Source organism: Dipodomys spectabilis, unplaced genomic scaffold (genome assembly GCF_019054845.1).
Source record: "Dipodomys spectabilis isolate Male_0828 unplaced genomic scaffold, ASM1905484v1 ptg000187l, whole genome shotgun sequence".
NCBI classification, from domain to species: domain Eukaryota; kingdom Metazoa; phylum Chordata; class Mammalia; order Rodentia; family Heteromyidae; genus Dipodomys; species Dipodomys spectabilis.
The window spans coordinates 4,445,369-4,463,142 of record NW_024870864.1 but is presented as its reverse complement, the minus strand read 5'-3'; the positions used below and the strand labels follow the sequence as shown (position 1 = coordinate 4,463,142).

Below are 17,774 nucleotides of genomic sequence, written 5' to 3'. Positions count from 1 at the left end.
TGTTTTGCTTTGTTTTTTGCCTATCCTGGTGCTTAAACTCAGGGCCTGAGCACTGTCCCTGAGCTTCCACTTTACCACTTGAGCCAAAATGCCTCTTCTAGCTTTTTCTGAGTAGTTTATTGGAGATAAGAGTCTTAATGGACTTTTCTTCTAGCTTCAAACCGTAGTCCTCAGATCTCAGCCTCCTGAGTAGATAGGGTGACAGGCATAAGCCACTGGCACCCAGTTCATCATGCTGTTCTTATTACATTTAGGAACACAAAGACACAACCCTGCAAAAGACTAGCATCAATAGCAGTTTTAATTTGGAGGATACCAGTTTGGTATATTGTTTTCCTAAGATTTTCACTTTAGAAGATGAATGCATGAAGAACATAACTGCATTTAACATACATAGAAGCCAGCAACAGTTAGCATCATTGATGTTATATATACATATATTCATATGTATGTATATGTAAAACACTTTGGTCTTTACCTTTGGTGTGAAATGTAGACTCTTGACAATATGTGTGCAGCACTGACAAATATGGAATATTTAGATCTCATAAATTTAGGAATATGTTATCAATGACCCCAAATAGACTAATTCCTAATGTAGAAGTGTTTCTCATATATACAATAATGCTAGGCAAGCACTCTACCAGTTGAGCCACACTCTCATCCTTTTGCTTTCTTTAGTTATTTTTCAGGTAGGACCTTGCATTTAGGGCCAGCCCTGAACTGCATTTCTTTTATCTACACTCCCTTCACATAGTTGGAACTACAGGCATGTACCATTTCATACAGCTTTCTGGATGGGATCTTGCAAACTTTACCTGGACAGTTGGCAAACTATAATGTTTCCATTCTTTGCCTCCCAAATAGCTTAGATCATAGATACTAGCCACTACACCCAGTAAAAGTTAGTTTTAAAAATCCACTTGTTAAATGTGAACAATTTCACAAACTTTACATTAGCTTTTTATTTAACTACAATCTGCAAGTTTTAGGAATTCTCTCCACTTAACAGATGAGAATTAAGAAACCTTCATTTATTTTTCTGAAATCAGATACATCTCTTAGGACCAAGAAAGAATAACTTGCCACAGTTACATAACTGGTAAAGAGTTAGAGCAGGATTTATATTTAACTACCAAAATTCAAAGTCTGTGTCCTCCTTGTAACTCTAGACTGCACCTCTAAAGTACTTGTGTTTTGTAATTAAGTAAAAGTAGGGTTTGGTTGCAGAGGTAAGAGGAGTATCCCTTTATTTATTGGTACTTTATTTTATTCATTTAACAATAATGTATTAGATGTGCATAACATACAATGCATGATACAGAAATGAATGTTGTCATATTGCTTACAAATTATTGCAAGGGAAAAGGTAATAAATACTTTAATACATGTTATAAAATACCAAGATAAAACTATGCCAGATGTTTTGTGGTAGTAGTACATATGAGAAGAGAGAACCTTTGAACCCCTCCTGCTATAGGGAGAGATGAGCAAACATTTTGTGTATTTTTGCTGTTGAAAAGTGTGGCATAGTAGACATCACACAAGCAAAAAACATGTAGATAGACAAATTGTAGGCTCTTTATTTTACCCTACCTTTTTTGTTTCAGCTACTTTCATCACTAACAGATTTTGCAAGCTATAAAATATGGGATAAAAAAACTAATTTGTGACAGCCTGGGAGGAGTAGCAAAGAGATCAATCACTACATGTGGTTTTGTGCAAGTTGTTGTAGCTGAGCTACATATATTTTAAGTTCTATAAGACAATATAAAAAGGAAATATTAAATAGCCTGTGGCTATTAGAGTAAGAACAAAGTTTCCAAAAGAGGAACGTGTTTTCCTAAAATTGAGGCTATGTTGAAGTTTTCCCAAAGATATTCCTAAAGAAAGTTCTGTGCTATATAGTGTATAGCATCGCAATAACTTAACTAAACTGAGTTTAGTGTGATTGTTTCTTGTATATCTGGAGCTTAGGAATATATATTGCTGATAGTAGGAAGTTAGGTTAGACAGGTAAGTAGAACTAGAATCATAAATGATATTTTCATCATATTTAGAATATGACCAGGCCTTATAAGCTTACAGAAATGACTTCATTTTGCATTTTCAAAGACTTTTTAAAAATCAGTTTATATGAATAGACCAAAAGAGAGGAAAGTAAGAGATATTTTAAAAATTCAGGCCAACTGTAAAAAAAAAAAAAAAGACTTAAAGAGTTTGTATGTTTATAGTTTCCTTTTTGTTTTATAAACATTTTTCAACCTTTTTTCTGATTTTGATAATTCAGACCCTTTATCTTAATTCTGGTAAATTAGTGTGCTTTATTAAATGCTAAAGCAAAGGTTGGATTAAAATGACTGATCATGTATGTGCCTTAGTGCATATTAATTGGAGATAATAAATGGCATTGTAGCATACTTAGTTAAAAATAATTCATAGCCTGTTTAGAATATTCTTTAGTAACAAGATGATAAAGTTTATACTTTTAAAGTAAACTGATAATTTTAATGGTGTGGAAGGAAATACATTTATAGTTTTACTTAAGACAAGACTAAGTTAGAATTAAGAAATGTGTTTTTAGCAATTTTAGAACTTCCTTAAAGACTTAGACTATTTCTTGGTTTGGTTGGTTGGTTTTGAAAGGTTTTATTTTCCCTGTTCTATAGAATACGAACACAGTGTGTTGAACACAGTAGTGCTTAATAAGCAATTACTAACTGATATATAAGGGACAAACATGGAGAAGTGCTTGTACAACTGTTTTATCTCTTAAATATTTTCATTGTATGTAACATACTGTAATTTTTTAAGTTCTGTGAGGGTAGGTACCTAACTGTGAATTTTTAGAATTTAATATTATTCTTGACATGATTGTTGTTCATTGGGTCTAATTTGTTTTGTTTTGTTTCCTTTAAAGGCATTTGCATACCTCCGTGATAGAACAGGCCCCTTTCTTCATCTGTTGATGGTTTGGTAGTGGGTTGGGAAGGAAAGCTGTGATCTTCCACTTAGTCAGCAGATACTTGATTCAGTTGATATTTAGCTTAGTCAAGTAAGTTACTATGTTCGAAAGGTCTTTTCTAAAGAGTTAATGTACTTTGATAACAGTAACTACAAACTTCATTCTAGGAAGTGTCTCAAGTGGTAGAGCACTGATCTTGAGCAAAAAAAGGCAAGTGCAGTTTGAGGCCCTGAATTCAAGCCCCAGTACCAGCATAACTTCCTTCCCCCAAACAAAAACCCTCAAAGAAAATTTAATTCTAAAGAACTTTAATGTCATTTAATTACAGAACTATGGTTTCTTTTTTTCTTTATTTGTCACTCAGGAGGCTTGAACTCATGGCCTGGGCATGTCCCTGAGCTTCTTTTGCTCGAGGCTAGTACTCTACCACTTGAACCACAGCACCATTTCTGGATTTTTCTGCTTATGTGTTACTGAGGAATCAAACTCAGGGCTTCATGCATGGTAGGCAAGCACTCTGCCACTAAGCCATATTTCCAGCCCAGAGCTGTGGTTTCTTTATAGGAGATATTATTTGGCTATTGAGTAGTTTGGTTAAAAAATAATAGTACTTTCCCCTGATACTGGGGATTGAAATCAGGGCCTCTTGCTTGCCAAAGGCTCTACCACTTGAGCCACAACCTCAGCCTTTTTGCTTAGATAAAATCTAACTTTGCCTGGACTGGCCTTGAACTTATGGTCCTATTGTTTCTGCCTCTCATACAGGTAGGCACATACAGGTATGTGCCACCACAGTTGACTTTATGGTGAGTGTGCATGCGTGTGTGTGTGTGTGTGTGTGTGTGTGTGTGTGTGTGTGTGTGAGCGCGCGCGCTAGTGTGCATACGCTTGTCCTGGGGCTTGAACTTGGGGCCTGAGTGCTGTCCCTGATATTTTTTACTCAAGGCTCGTGCTCTACTAGTTGAACTATAGCTCCATTTCTTGCTTTTTGGTGTTTAATCAGAGATAAGAGTCACATGGACTTTCTAGCTGGGTTGGTTTTGAACTGCATTCTTCATATCTCAGCTTCCTGAGTAGGTAGAATTATAGGCATGCGCCACTTGTGCCCAGCTCTTTTATTTTTATTTATTTTCATTTTAATAAATTGGAAATTGTCTATACATTTTTTAAAATTTGAAGGTTGGGGATGTGACTCAGTCTTAGAATGCTTGACTACCACGCTCTTGAATCAATACCTAATGCCACAATAAATAAATTCTTTTAAATATTCATTAATTTTTTTTCAGATACATAATGTATTCTCGGTACAGAATTCAGAAGGTACAAAAAATTTTGTAGTTAGGTCGCCTTTCCAGAGAAGCAAATCTCCCTTTCTGACACCAGCCACCTAGTAGTTCTCCTCAAAAGGAAGCTAAGGAAATATTTTAAAGTGATTATTTTCTTTTCAATGATAACAGATTGAAGATCTCAAACAGACAAATCATGACTTGGAAGAATATGTTAGGAAACTCTTGGATAGTAAGGCGGTGGTAAGCAGTCAAGTAGACGATTTAACCAACCACAATGAGCATCTTTGTAATGAATTAATTAAAATCGACCAACTAGCAGAGCAACTAGAAAAAGAGAAATTTTTTGTGGTGGATTCCGCCAACAAGGAACTTGAAGAAGCAAAGGTACTAAACTTATCACTAAAAAGAAAAAAAAAGTTTTATATCTGTAATTTTGTTGCCATTTGAAAGTTGTTTAGGTTTGACATAACTAAAATCTATACTAAGAGTTGAATTATATTTATCACATTTTATTTCTTTTCTTTTTTTTTGGTGGTCATGGGGTTTGAACTCTGGGCATGGGTACTTTCCCTGAGGTCTGCAGCTTAAGACTAGTGCTCTACCACTTGAGCTGCAGCACCACTTCTGGTTTTTGAGTGATTTATTGGAGATAAGAGTCTCAAGGGACTTTCCTGCCTGAGCTGGTTTTGAACTGTGATCCTCAGATCTCAGCCTCCTGAGTAGCTAGGAGTGTGAGCCACTGGCTCCCAGCCTCACATTTTATTTCTTTAAAGATTTTTTTTCTGGGAAGTTTTCTAAATATTCTAAAGATTTTTAAAGCAACAGCAGTGTTTTGTAAATAGAATGTTAGCCCTCTCCCCAATTCTCTCTTTAGATATTTACAAACAGGTTTATTTCCATCTTTTATTATTTTTATGCACATAATTTCATACTTTTTGTGGTAGGTCTCTGCCACTGAAAGCCATATGTCCAGCCCATTTTTGCTTTAGTTATTTTTCAGGAAAGGTCTCATTTTTGTTGGAGGCTGGTCTCAGACCTTGATTCTCCTATATTTGAGAGCATATAGTTCGTTTCACAGGCACATAACGTTTTGTTTGTCTTAATGGTTGAGCTTGAGTCTTTCTTTTTGCCCAGCTGGCCTCTAACTATGATCCTCCTGATTTCTACTTCCTGAGTAGCTAGGGTTACAAGCATGAACCACTGCACCAGGCTGTATTTCATACTTTAAAGTTTTCTTGTTTCTTTTTACTAAAATTTCATACTTTAAAGTTTTCTTAATTTCTTTTTACTAAAATTTAAAGTTTTTTTTTTTAATTAGTCGTGAGGCTTGAACTCAGGGCCTAGGTGCTGTCCCTGAGCTCTTTTGTGCAGGCTAGTGCTCTACCACTTTGAGTTTGTAAGAGTGCTTGCTTAGCATGCCCTATTCTTTTAGTTCAATTCCCAGGGCCACACATAATGATAGATTTTACTCCACATAGTATAGTGCAGAAAATAACATCTTACCACAATCACATCTGCTCTGTCTATACATTATCTTCTGTTTATATACTACTATTTTTCATCTGTATCTAGGAAATGTGTACATGTAATGTGCTTTTCATCTCTCCTCTCTCTCTCTCTCTCCCTCCCTCCCTCCCTCCTTTCCTCCCTTCCTCCCTTCCTCCCTTCCTCTCTGTTTCTCTTTCTCTTCACTCTACCACTTAAGTCACAACTCCACTTCTGGCTTTTGTTTGCTAGTTAACTGAAGATAATAGTCTCAAGGGCTTTCCTGCCCAGACTGGGTTCAAACCATGATCCTCAGATCTCAGTCTCCTGAGTAGTTAGGATTACAAGTGTGAACCACTGGCTCCTGGCTCTGTAAATTTAGAAAGTATCATGCTACATCCAGGCGCTGGTGGCACCTAGATACTCATGAGACTGAGAGCTAAGGATCTCAGTTCAAAGCCAGCCAAGGCAGGAAAGTCCATGAGACTCTTATCTCCAATTAACCACCAGAAAACCAGAAGTGGTTCTATGGCTCAAATAGTAGAGTGCTTGCCTTGAGCTGAAAAGCTGAGGGACAGCACCCAGGCCCAGAGTTCAAGCCCCATGACTACAAAAAAAAAAAGACAAAAACACAAAACTATCATGCTAGATATGGAAATCTTTGCACAGTATCTGTACTAGACCATGTCTTTAAAAAATATAATTATTAAGCTGTTATACAGAGGGGTCCTTTTTTTTCTTTTTTTTTTTGGTCATGGGGCTTGAACTCTCGGCCTAGGTGCTGTCCCTGAGCTCTTCAGCTCAAGGCGACCATTCTACCACTTGAGCCACAGTACCACTTCTGGTTTTCTGGTGGTTATATAAGAGTCTCATGGACTTTCCTGCCCGGGCTGGCTTTGAACTGAAATCCTCAGATCTCAGCCTTCTGAGTAGCTAGGATTACAGGTGTGCACCACGGGTGCCTGGCGAGAGGGGTCCTTTCATAAGTCAGGTAATAAGTTCATTTGTTTTTTCGGACAATATCGCTCCTTCCTTCACTCGCCTCCCCAGGTTCCCTCTCATATCCCTGCCAACATGAAAGGAAAAAAACCCAAAGCAAAACAAACACTACCAACAGTAACAACAAAAAATTCATGGTTCTACTTCCTAGAGGTCATTTCCATAACTAATATTTTAAATGTTTAGAAAAGCTATACCTTTGGGTTCCTCAACCCATGTCTTTTTAAAAAGTGTCTTCATAGTAGTGTAAATTAACATTGAATACGAATAATTCAAAGCTATACACAGTTTACTTAAACTGTAAGTTATGTTCCAAACAATAAAACTCCTTACTATTTTTAAGAACTTAACTGTGACTGCCAGAGAAATCTTAGAAGAGAACTTTGGAATAAACAATAAAGAAAAAGTAAATTTGTGGGTCTAGCTTAGTGGTCTATTGCTTGCCTAGCATAGGTAAGGTTGTGGGTTTGATCCTTAGTATAGCAGCAAAAATAAGTAAATAAAATAAAGTGATAATCCTAGAAAGTTCAATTTTAAAACATTATTGGCAAGACCATAATAAATCTTAGTTTAAAACAATGAGAGAAAAATTAATGAATTTAAAAATATATTCATTGAATTTAAAAATACTTTTAACAAAAACTGTTTGGCAAAAAGCCTTCTTGCCTTGTTCTTTAGGAATATACAATGAAACATAAGATAAATATAATACATATAACTATGGGTAACTATGGTACTGGGTTATTCATAATAGTGATACAAAAAGTATGTTGTGGGTGGAATAGAATTAAGTTGTTACAATACTATTGAGTAGAAAGCATGTTCTTCCAAATGAGCAATTTGGGAAAACTTCTATTCAAGTCATTTTTTAATAGCTTCTTTATTGGCATCTTTAGAAATATAATTAGTATTAACATTTGGTCCAATGTATGAGAAACGATTTTGTAGAGATTTTATGTACAATACTGGATAAAGAAACTGCCATATTTTATCCTAAGTTCTTTTATCATCAAAGCATAAAGCAGATTACCTTTTCTTTAATATACAGCCTTCATGTTTTGTTTGGTTTGTTTGTTTTACCAGTACTGGAGCTTGAACTCAGGGCCCATCCTCTGCTCCTTAGCTTTTTTACTCAAGGCTGGCAGTCTTATCATTTGAGTCACACTAACACTTCTAGCTTTCTGCTGGTTAATCAGAGAGAAGAATCTCACAAAGCCGGCGCTGGTGGCTCACGCCTGTAATCCTAGCTACTCAGGAGGCTGAGATCTGAGGATCGCGGTTCAAAGCCAGCCCGGGCAGGAGAGACCGTGAGACTCCGATCTCCACCTAAACCACCAGAAAACCGGAAGTGGCGCTGTAGCTCAAGTGGTAGAGCGCTCGCCTTGAGCTGAAGAGCTTGAGGGACAGTGCCCAGGCCCAGAGTTCAAGCCCCACAGCCGACAAAAAAAAAAAAAAAGAATCTCACAGACTTTCCTACCTGAACTGGCTTCGAACCTTGATCTCAGATCTCCTCAGATCTCCGCCTCCTGCTAGGATTACAGACCTGTGCCACTGGTGGCTGGCTCTTTTGAGTTATTACTTTGTATTGACAGTAATTGTATTTGATGGTATAGAATTTATATACTATAAGCCTACATGTTTTTATTGTCAAATTGATTCTTTTTTGATGCTTTTTCCAATTAAACTGAAGCATATTTAAATAACAAAAACTAATTCTCATTTTTCAGATTGAAATCATTTGCCAGCAAAATAATATAATAGTATTAGAAGATACAATAAAAAGGCTTAGATCTGTAAGTACATTTTCCATAAAATATAAGTTAAGTAATCACTTTTTACTCAGCCACAAAAAATGAATATGCATGTTTTCACCCTCATTGTTTTTCATATGTTTCTCTTTTTTTGGGTTTGGTCGTGGGGCCTGAACTCTGGGCCTGGGCGCTGTCCCTCAGCTCTTCAGCTCAAGGCTAGGGCTCTACCATTTGAGCCACAGCACCAATTCCGGGTTTTTTCTTTTTACTTATGTGGTGCTGAGGAATGGAACTCAGGGCCTCAGGCATGCAAGGCAAGTGCTCTACCACTGAGCCACCTTCCCAGCCTCGCTTTCATATGTTTTATTTATTTAACAATGTGGAATGAAAACTCTTCTATTTAAACATTTTAATCTTATCATTTAAACAATCTATCAGAAAGCATGTAATTTTCCTCCTGTAAAGTATTTGCATAATAAATATAGCAAAATAGTTTAAAACATATTAAAGTGAGGGCTGGGAAGGTGGCTCAGTGGTAGAGCACTTGCCTTGCATGCCTGAGGCCCTGGGTTCGATTCCTCAGCACCACATAAAAAAAGAAAAAAGTCGGAAGTGGCGCTGTGGCTCAAGTGGTAGAGTGCTAGCCTTGAGCTGAAGAGCTGAGGGACAGCGCTCAGGCCCAGAGTTCAGGCCCCACGACCGGACCCAAAACAAAAAAACATATTAAAGTGAATTGGAGTTCATAAGAATGCACTTGAAAATATGAAATATCTAGGATCCAATTAAATTCATTTGACCAATTATTGAACAAAATACTTTAGAGATTATTAATATTATTTCAGGGCTGGGGCATGGCACAAGTGATAGAATGCTTGTATAACAAGTGAATTTAGTTGTGGTGTGTGCATGTGTGTGCGGGTGTACATGTGTGTGTTTGAACTCAGGGCCTCACAATCTCACTTGGCTTATACTCATGGCTAGGGCATTCTACCATTTGAAACATGCCTGTAGTTTCAGCTTTTTCCTAAAAAATAATTTAGAAAACTTTTTTCTTAGAGATAGAGTCTCTCAGATTTGTCTATCTGGGCCAGTTCCAAGCCTCAAGCCTCAGATCTCGGCCCCGTGAGTAGCTAGGATTATAGACATGAACCCCTAGCACTCAGTTTAGGAGGGCTACTTTTAGTCAAATTTAAACATTCAGGAATAATGAAAAAAACTATTTTTATAAAACTATTACTGAATATTTGTATTTGTAAAATACCAAATTTAATACTTTTAAAGGTCCTCTTTGTTTTCATTTAGAAAAAAATACTGTGGAGCAGGGAAGGTGGCTCAGTGGTAGAGTGCTTGCCTTGCATGCATTAGGCCCTGGGTTCGATTCCTCAGCACCACATAAACAGAAAAAGCCAGAAGTGGCGCTGTGGCTCAAGCGGTAGAGCGCTCGCCTTGAGCTGAAGAGCTGAGGGACAGCGCCTAGGTCCAGAGTTCAGCTCCACGACTAGCCAAAAAAAAAAAAAAAGAAAGAAAAAAATACTGTATTTTCATAGAAATAATGATCTAATTTTTTCCTCTTTGAAAAGATAATTTTAGAGACTGAAAAAGCACAAAATAAATCTCCTTCTAGACTTGATTCCTTTGTCAAGACTTTAGAAGCAGACAAAGATTACTATAAAAGTGAAGCTCAAAATTTGAGGAAAATGATCAGAAGTAGATCAAAAAGTCCAAGACGTCCATCTCCATCTTCCCGGGTAGGTTTGGAAACTGAAAAGTATTTTAGAATTTGTTGCTTAAGCATTGACTTTTATCCTTTGATTTACCTAATCTGGAAATTATTCATTTGTTTTGGCATGAATTGCTATGTTAATGAGTTTGAGAAACAAGAGGTCTCTTTGCTGACATAGTGGACAATATTGGTTCTTTATTCTCAGTATAATTTGCTGGGGAATATGAAAAATTTTGAACACTTTGGGATGCAAAGGAAGATTATAAAAGGAAGGTGATTTTCTTATTTATTTTCTTTATTTCCTTTGATTATATAGTCATAGTTAAGTAGAAATTGTATACAACTGTCAGTAGCAGCTTTTTATTAGTACCATATGTAAATGAAGAATTTCATATTTGTTAAATAATAATTGTAGGGTACAAACTGTGATGTCGATCTTTTGAAGAATACCACAAGAGATCGTGAAGAACTTAAATGCATGTTAGAAAAATATGAGCGGCATTTGGCAGAAATTCAGGGTAATGTCAAGGTTCTTACATCTGAGAGAGACAAGACCTTTCTTCTTTATGAACAGGTAAAATCCTTATGAACAGGTAACTTATTTTTAAGAGAACAATTAAGTACATAACAGCATTTACTTTTGAGAGTATGTAATTCTTCCTTAGATTTTATAAGGGTGCTTAAAACTGCCAGTTTACATTTACATTTGTTGTGAAGCTATATATGTAATTTTTTTTATTTTTAATTTTTTAAAATTTTATTTATTTATTTTTTCAGTTGTGGGTCTTGAACTTAGAGCCTGGGTACTATCCCTGTGCTTTTTTTGCTCAAGGCTACCATTCTCACCATTTTGAGCCACAGTGACACTTTGGTTTCCTGCTGGTTAATTGGCAATAAGAGTCTCATGGACTTTCTTGCCCAGGCTAACCTTGAACCATGATCTTCGGATCCTAGCCTCCTAAGTAGCTAGGATTATAGGTGTGAGCCACCAGCGCCTGGCTGTTTCTATTTTATTTTTTTGCATTACTGGGGATTGAACACAGGGTCTTGAGTTTGCTAGCCAAGTGTTCTATCTCTTGAGCCATATCCTTAGCCCTTTTGTTTTGTGTTTGGATTTTGAAATAGGGTCTTGCTAACTTTGTCCTATTTAGTCTCAAACTCATGATCTTCCTGTCTCTACCTCCCAAAAGGCAAGGATTACAGGTAAGTGCCACTGCATCTGGCTGAGATTTTACTTTTTATAGTGGTACTGGGATCAGACCCAGGGGCTTGGGCATGCTAATCAAGTACTCTACCACTGAGCTACATCCCTGTTCTTAAAATATTCTTAATGAAAAATAATATGGCTCTAATATAATATGTGCATGAGTACATACATATACATATACAAATAAGACATGGAAACTATTTCCATATTTATAAAAGGTCATATGCATACATAAAATTAGTCTCATTGTTGAATAATAAGAATAATAATAAGAATGGTGGGGCCAGGTTGTGGTGGCACATACCTATAAACCCAGCTACTTGTGAGTCAGAGATTGGGAAGATAGTAATTTGGGACTAGCCCAGGCAAAATGTTAGTGAGACCCTCATCTCAACATACAAACCATGCGAGTAGTACATGACTACATTCCCAGGTAGATAAACATAGAAAAGAGGATTGTGATATGATACAGGCTCCGGGCAAAAATGTGAGAAAAATAACCAAAGCATAAAAGGAGAGGGAGTTGTGCATGACTTAAGTGCTAGAGCACCTGCCTAACAATTGCAAGGCTTTGAATTCAAACCCTAGTACTGACAAAAAAAAAAAAAAAAAAGATGGGACTGAAGCTGTAGGTCAGGGATAGAGTGCCTGCCTAGCATATGTGAGGTCGTAGGTTTGATCCATAGCACCTTAAAAACAAAAAGACAAGGAAAAAAAGTGTTACATGATATGTTATAATGAATTTGAGGTAAAAATACAAATCAGGATTCAAGGTTTTAAAATGCTTCTTAAGATTATTTCTTGAGCTACCTTTTAATTTGCTCAATTTTGAAGATTTAAATCACTTTGCAGTTGACTTTTACATTCTAGTTTAAAGTTCTATGAGTTTTATTGATCATATAAATGTTTACTCTCAAAATATTAAATATTAAATCATAGCATAATTTTTTTAAAAGTATCAAAGCTTTAGTGAATGATAGCTACTATGTATTGGGCTTTAAGTTTACTACTCTAGAGGAACAGAAAAAAATGATAAGCAGACCTTATTTCTTTTGTTTCTAAGCAGACTGATAGTAGATTTCTAAAAATCTGCAATGTAGTTGGAGAGATAGATTTTTTGCTAATAGAGGATAAGTGGTTTAAAAGATTTTGTAAGATTTAAAAGAAGAGAGAATTATGTTCAAGGAAATCTTTGCTGGAAGACGTAGGATATGAGCTCTGAACAAATGGGGCTTCTGTTTCTTAAAAGGGGCAAGGAGGGAAGTGTTGCTGTGGCTCAAGTGGTAGAGCGCTAGCCTTGAGCTGAAGAGCTGAGGGACAGCGCCCAGGCCTAGAGTTCAAGCCCCATGACCAAAAAAAAAAAAGGGGGCGGGGAGAGGCCCCTTACCTATTCCATAGGTAAAGCTTTAGATTAGATTGCATGTGTCAGTGGAGCTGAATAATTTTCCAGCAGCAGCTCTAGTAATAAGAATATTCAGCTGTTGCAACTATAAGAATCTCTGTTGCAGCTATTCAGCTCTGTTGAGAGTAAAAATAGCCAGAACCCATGAGCTTTGACTGTGTTATAGTCAAACAATATGGACATGAAATTCAAATTTCATATTATTTTTACTATTAGGAAAAATTGCTCTTCATTTTTTCTCAGCTTTTTTTTTTTCAGTCGTGAACTCTGGGCCTGGGCCCTGTCCCTCAGCTCTTCAGCTCAAGGCTAGTGCTCTATCACTAGAGCCACAGTGCCACTTCTTCCGGCCTTTTCTCCTTATGGTGCTGAGGAATCAAACCCAGGGCCTCATGCATGCAAGGCAAGCACTCTACCACTGAGCCATCTTCCCAGCCCCTTTCTCAGCTATTTTAAAGGTCAAAAATATTCTTGGCTTAACCATCTACAAAACTGTAAATCTACAATAAGACCCATTTTATTTTATTTATTTTTTTAAACTTTTTTATTATTTTTATCTTTAGTTGTACAAAGAAGTTCCCATTCTATGAAACAGTATACGAATACAAGGTGAATAAAGACCCATTTTAAATGTAGATCTTAGGTAGAGCTATAAGACTGTGCTACCCAGGTACTGGGTGGCTCACGCTTGTAATCCTAGCTACTCAAGAGGCTGAGATCTGAGGATCACAGTTCAAAGCCAGCCCGGGCAGGAAACTCTGTGAGACTCTTACTCCAGTAAACCACTAGAAAACCAGAAGTGGTGCTGTGGCTCAAGCGGTAGAGCGCTCGCCTTGAGCTGAAGAGTGCAGGGAAAGCGCTCAGGCTCAGAGTTCAAGTCCCATGACCGACCAAAAAAAAAAAATCTGTGCTAGTTGTGAGCTCGATATAGTTAGCTAACTCTGGACTTCAATAGTAGGGGCTATTCATTAAACAAATTAGGGTTTTTTGCTTTTTATATTTTGTGCTGGGCCCAGGTTGGACTTCAATAGTAGGGGCTGTTTGTGAAACGAATTAGGGTTTTATGCTTTTTAACTTTTGTTTCAGAACCAGGATGGCAACTCAGTGCCTTATGCTCTGTTTTGACTTTTTCACTCACAACTAAAGCTCTACCACTTGAGCCATGCCTCTGATTAATTAGAGATAGAATCTCTCAGCCTTGTTTGCCCAGGTTACCTAGAACCATGATCCTTGGATCTCAACCTCCTCAATATCTAGGATTACAGGCATGAGCCATTGGTGCCTTGTTATATTTTGTTTTTTTAAGCAATGAACAATTTATTATTTTTTAAAAGCAGGAGAAATATGGTCGAACTAGCATTTTCTCCAGTTTATCCTGGTGGCAATGTTATCTTTCATGTGATTTTTCCATATTATAATAGTAATATTTCTCCTTCAAGAGAAGTAGAGAAGGGAAAGACTTCTCTACTGTGGAATGAGGCATTGAAGGATTATGCAAGGGTACTATCCATGGAAATAAATAAGGAAACTGATGGAAAAGAAGTGAGGGAAGACAACACAAATTTTTTTTTTAGGAAGTAGGGAAGGACAAATGAACATAACTGAGTGATTGAGAAAATAAGAGGATAAATGAGAAAGTCATTGGTAGGTTGAGGAAAAGTTGTGAGTTTGGTTTCTCAAAGAGTAGAGTGATGGTAGTGCAATCAGGTAATAATTGCTGTTAGAAATGTGGGACTAGAGTAACACAAAGCCAGACTCTAAACAAGTAGCTTTCTTCATTTTTATTATGTTTAAGTAGTTGTGAGTTTTAATTTGTGAGTACAAGACACGTTGATCAATGTCACTTCTTCAATTGTTCCTCCTCTTTTATTGTTCTCCCACATCCAACCCTACCCATTAACCTTAGTACCTGGTTCCATGCTCAGATATACATTGAATATTATAACCAAATATGTAAGAGATTAGATGGAAGGGGTGCACAATGATATTATTAGCTCAAGGGAGAAAGGAATTTTAAGAAGGGTTCAGTGGAAAACATTGTTAGATGTTACCAAAATGCCAAGGAAATTAAGAATTGATAAAAGGCCAACATATTTGATTAACTTTTTTGTTGAAATTCTTCAAAATGGTGGTGGTAGTGGATCCAGGTTACACTGAATTAAGAAGGTATACATTGTGCAGTTGGCATTTAAATGGTAAATGATGGAGCAGTATTAAAAGAAGGGTTTTCAACATAAGGGAGCTCTGTGCATGACGGAAGGTATGGTAGGAGCCTGGAGTTCAGGAGCAGAGGCAGTAGAGAGGGCACTATTCATGGAAAGTTAGGGAGATTTTAGAAGACACTTAAATGTCTGTGGTTTTGGTGAAGTTTTCATTAGAATACTGGGAAATAATATATTCCTCTGAAGCTTGGAGACTAGCTGAAGCAAAACCGAGATAAAGGGCTGGGAAGGTGGTTCAGTGGTAGAGCGCTTGCCTTGCATGCCTGAGGTCCTGGGTTCGATTCCTCAGCACCACATAAGCAGAAAAAATAAGCCGGAAGTGGCGCTGTGGCTCAAGTGGTAGCACATTAGCCTTGAGCTGAAGAACTGAGGGACAGCGCCCAGGCGCAGAATTCAGGCCCCATGACCGGATCACCCCCCCCCCCCCCAAAAAAAAACAAAAAACAAAACTGAGATGGAGGGAGGAGAATTATGTAGCAAAGTAGAATACCATACCATGTACAAACAAACAGTAGACCTGAGGAATCCTTGAACAAAGTGTACAGTGTTAGACTATCAGTAAGGACTAGTGGGCCTTTCTTATCAGGAAAAAGTTTCCAGTTTATAAAAACAGCATATATACTTAAATAGAGAACATAGATATATGGTAATGTTAATTAAACCACTATTCTGAGTTGAAATAAAATTTATGCCACAAAATGGATAGATGGAGTTCAATATTTCTTAGCAAAACATTCCCTTTTGCAGTGATTTCCTTCCAATTAAGCAAAGCTTACCAAAGAAGCTAATAAAGAAAACTTTTATTTAAATATATTGATTTAGTCTGGTGTGGTAATGTACTTCTGTAATCCTAGTACTTGAGTTAGGAGAATCACGAGTTTGAGGCCAGTGTGTGCTACATTGTGAGACCTTGTCTTAAAAATAAAAAGCTAGGTGCTGAGAACGTGGCTCAGTGTAGAGTGCTTGTCTTGCATGCATGAGGCTCTGGGTTCAATTCCTCAGCACCACATAAACAGAAAAAGCCGGAAGTGGCGCTGTGGCTCAAGTGGTAGAGCGCTAGCCTTGAGCTGAAGAGCACCCAGAGTTCAGCCCCCATGACTGACAAAAAAAAAAAAAAAGAAATGGGATGAATTTGATAAAAGCACATTATATATGCATGTTATAAAAATCAGAATGAAACCCATTTGTACAATTTATGCTAATAAAATTTTAAACCCTGTGTCTTGAAATTATAGGCACAAGAAGAAATTGCCAGACTTCGGCGAGAAATGATGAAAACCTGTAAATCTCCTAAGTCAACAACAGCTCATGCTATTCTTCGACGAGTGGAAACGGAGAGAGATGTAGCCTTTACCGATTTAAGAAGAATGACTACAGAGAGAGATAGTCTGAGGGAAAGGCTAAAGGTATGAAAGAATTTTATCTGTCACACCTTTCTTTTTAATGTGAAACATGCTGCCATGACACTGAAAGAACTGTATTTTGTTTTTCTTTAAATAGATTGCTCAAGAAACAGCATTTAATGAGAAGGCTCACTTGGAACAAAGGATAGAGGAGCTGGAGTGTACAGTTCATAACGTAAACATCACTTTTGGCTATAAACTCTCAATAACTTTTTCTCCCCTTTTTCTGCATTCAGAGAAATTCATTTTTCTATGATAGTGTTTTTATTCTTAAAACATTTAAGATGGCATTTATGCTTAATATTTCCTTCGAAAATGTAAGTTTTTTTTTTGTGTGTTAGGTTGTGAAGTGTGTTCTTTTCTAGAAACCATTAAGATGATTCTCAGGGAGGGCTATTTTTTTAATTATTAATTTTTTTTTGGTCGGTCGTAGGGTTTGAATTCTGGGTTTGGGCACTGTTCCTGAGCTCTTCAGCTCACCAGTTTTCTGGTGGTTATTTGGAGATAAGAGTCTCATGGACTTTCCTGCCTGGGCTGGCTTTGAACCACAATCCTCAGATCTCAGCCTCCGGAGAAGCTAGGATTACAGGTGTGAGCCACCAGCACCTGGCAAATTCTTAAAATTTTATTGCAAAGGTGATGTCCAGAGGGGTTGCAGTTATATAAGTCAGGTAATGAGTACATTTCCTTTTTTCCCGTCTGCCTGCCTGCCTGCCTGCCTTCCTGCCTTCCTTCCTTCCTTCCTTCCTTCCTTCCTTCCTTCCTTCCTTCCTTCTTTCTTTTCCATTCCACTCTTCTCTTTCCCCTTCCTCATTCTTTTATTTGTCTTTTTCTCTTTGAAACTGACTATCTCTCTATAGCCCAGGTTACTTGAGATCTTGAGATCTTGCCTTAACCTGTTTGCTGGGATTATCAGCATGTATCATGCAACACCTGATTCTTCTTTAATTAAAAAAAGTTTTGTTTTAGTCCTGGGGCTTGAACTCAGGGCCAAAACGCTGTCCCTGAGCATTTTTGCTCAAGGCAAGTACTTTTCCACTTGAACCATAAATCTACTTCCAGCTTTAAAAAAATAGTTTAGGGCTGGGAAGGTGGCTTGCCTTGCATGCATGAGGCCCTGGGTTCGATTCCTCAGCACCACATAAGCAAAAAGAAAAAAGCTGGAAGTGGCGCTGTGGCTCAAGTGGTAGAGCATTAGTCTTGGGCTGAAGAGCTGAGGGACAGCACCCAGGCCCAGAATTCAGGCCCCATGACCGGACCAAAAAAAGAAAAAGTTTATTGGTGATAAGAGTCTAAGGGATTTTCCTGCCACATATGACTTCAAACCAGGT

General features: G+C 37.4%; 1 protein-coding gene across 10 annotated transcripts in view; it reads left to right on the top strand.

The window, feature by feature from the left end:
* Positions 1 to 17,774, top strand: part of Tsga10 (testis specific 10) — a 107,526-nt gene that overhangs the window by 19,415 nt on the left and 70,337 nt on the right. For 8 of the 10 annotated variants that reach the window (XM_042695445.1, XM_042695449.1, XM_042695440.1 and 5 more), the window contains 6 exons: positions 4,423 to 4,638; positions 8,466 to 8,531; positions 10,070 to 10,237; positions 10,628 to 10,786; positions 16,276 to 16,446; positions 16,541 to 16,618. In XM_042695445.1, coding sequence (XP_042551379.1) covers positions 10,187 to 10,237; positions 10,628 to 10,786; positions 16,276 to 16,446; positions 16,541 to 16,618 — 459 coding nt within the window. In that variant the 5' untranslated portion in view covers positions 4,423 to 4,638; positions 8,466 to 8,531; positions 10,070 to 10,186. Of the gene's footprint in view, positions 1 to 4,422; positions 4,639 to 8,465; positions 8,532 to 10,069; positions 10,238 to 10,627; positions 10,787 to 16,275; positions 16,447 to 16,540; positions 16,619 to 17,774 lie in introns of those variants that run through there. The other 2 variants (XM_042695446.1, XM_042695443.1) reach the window with 2 other exon arrangements.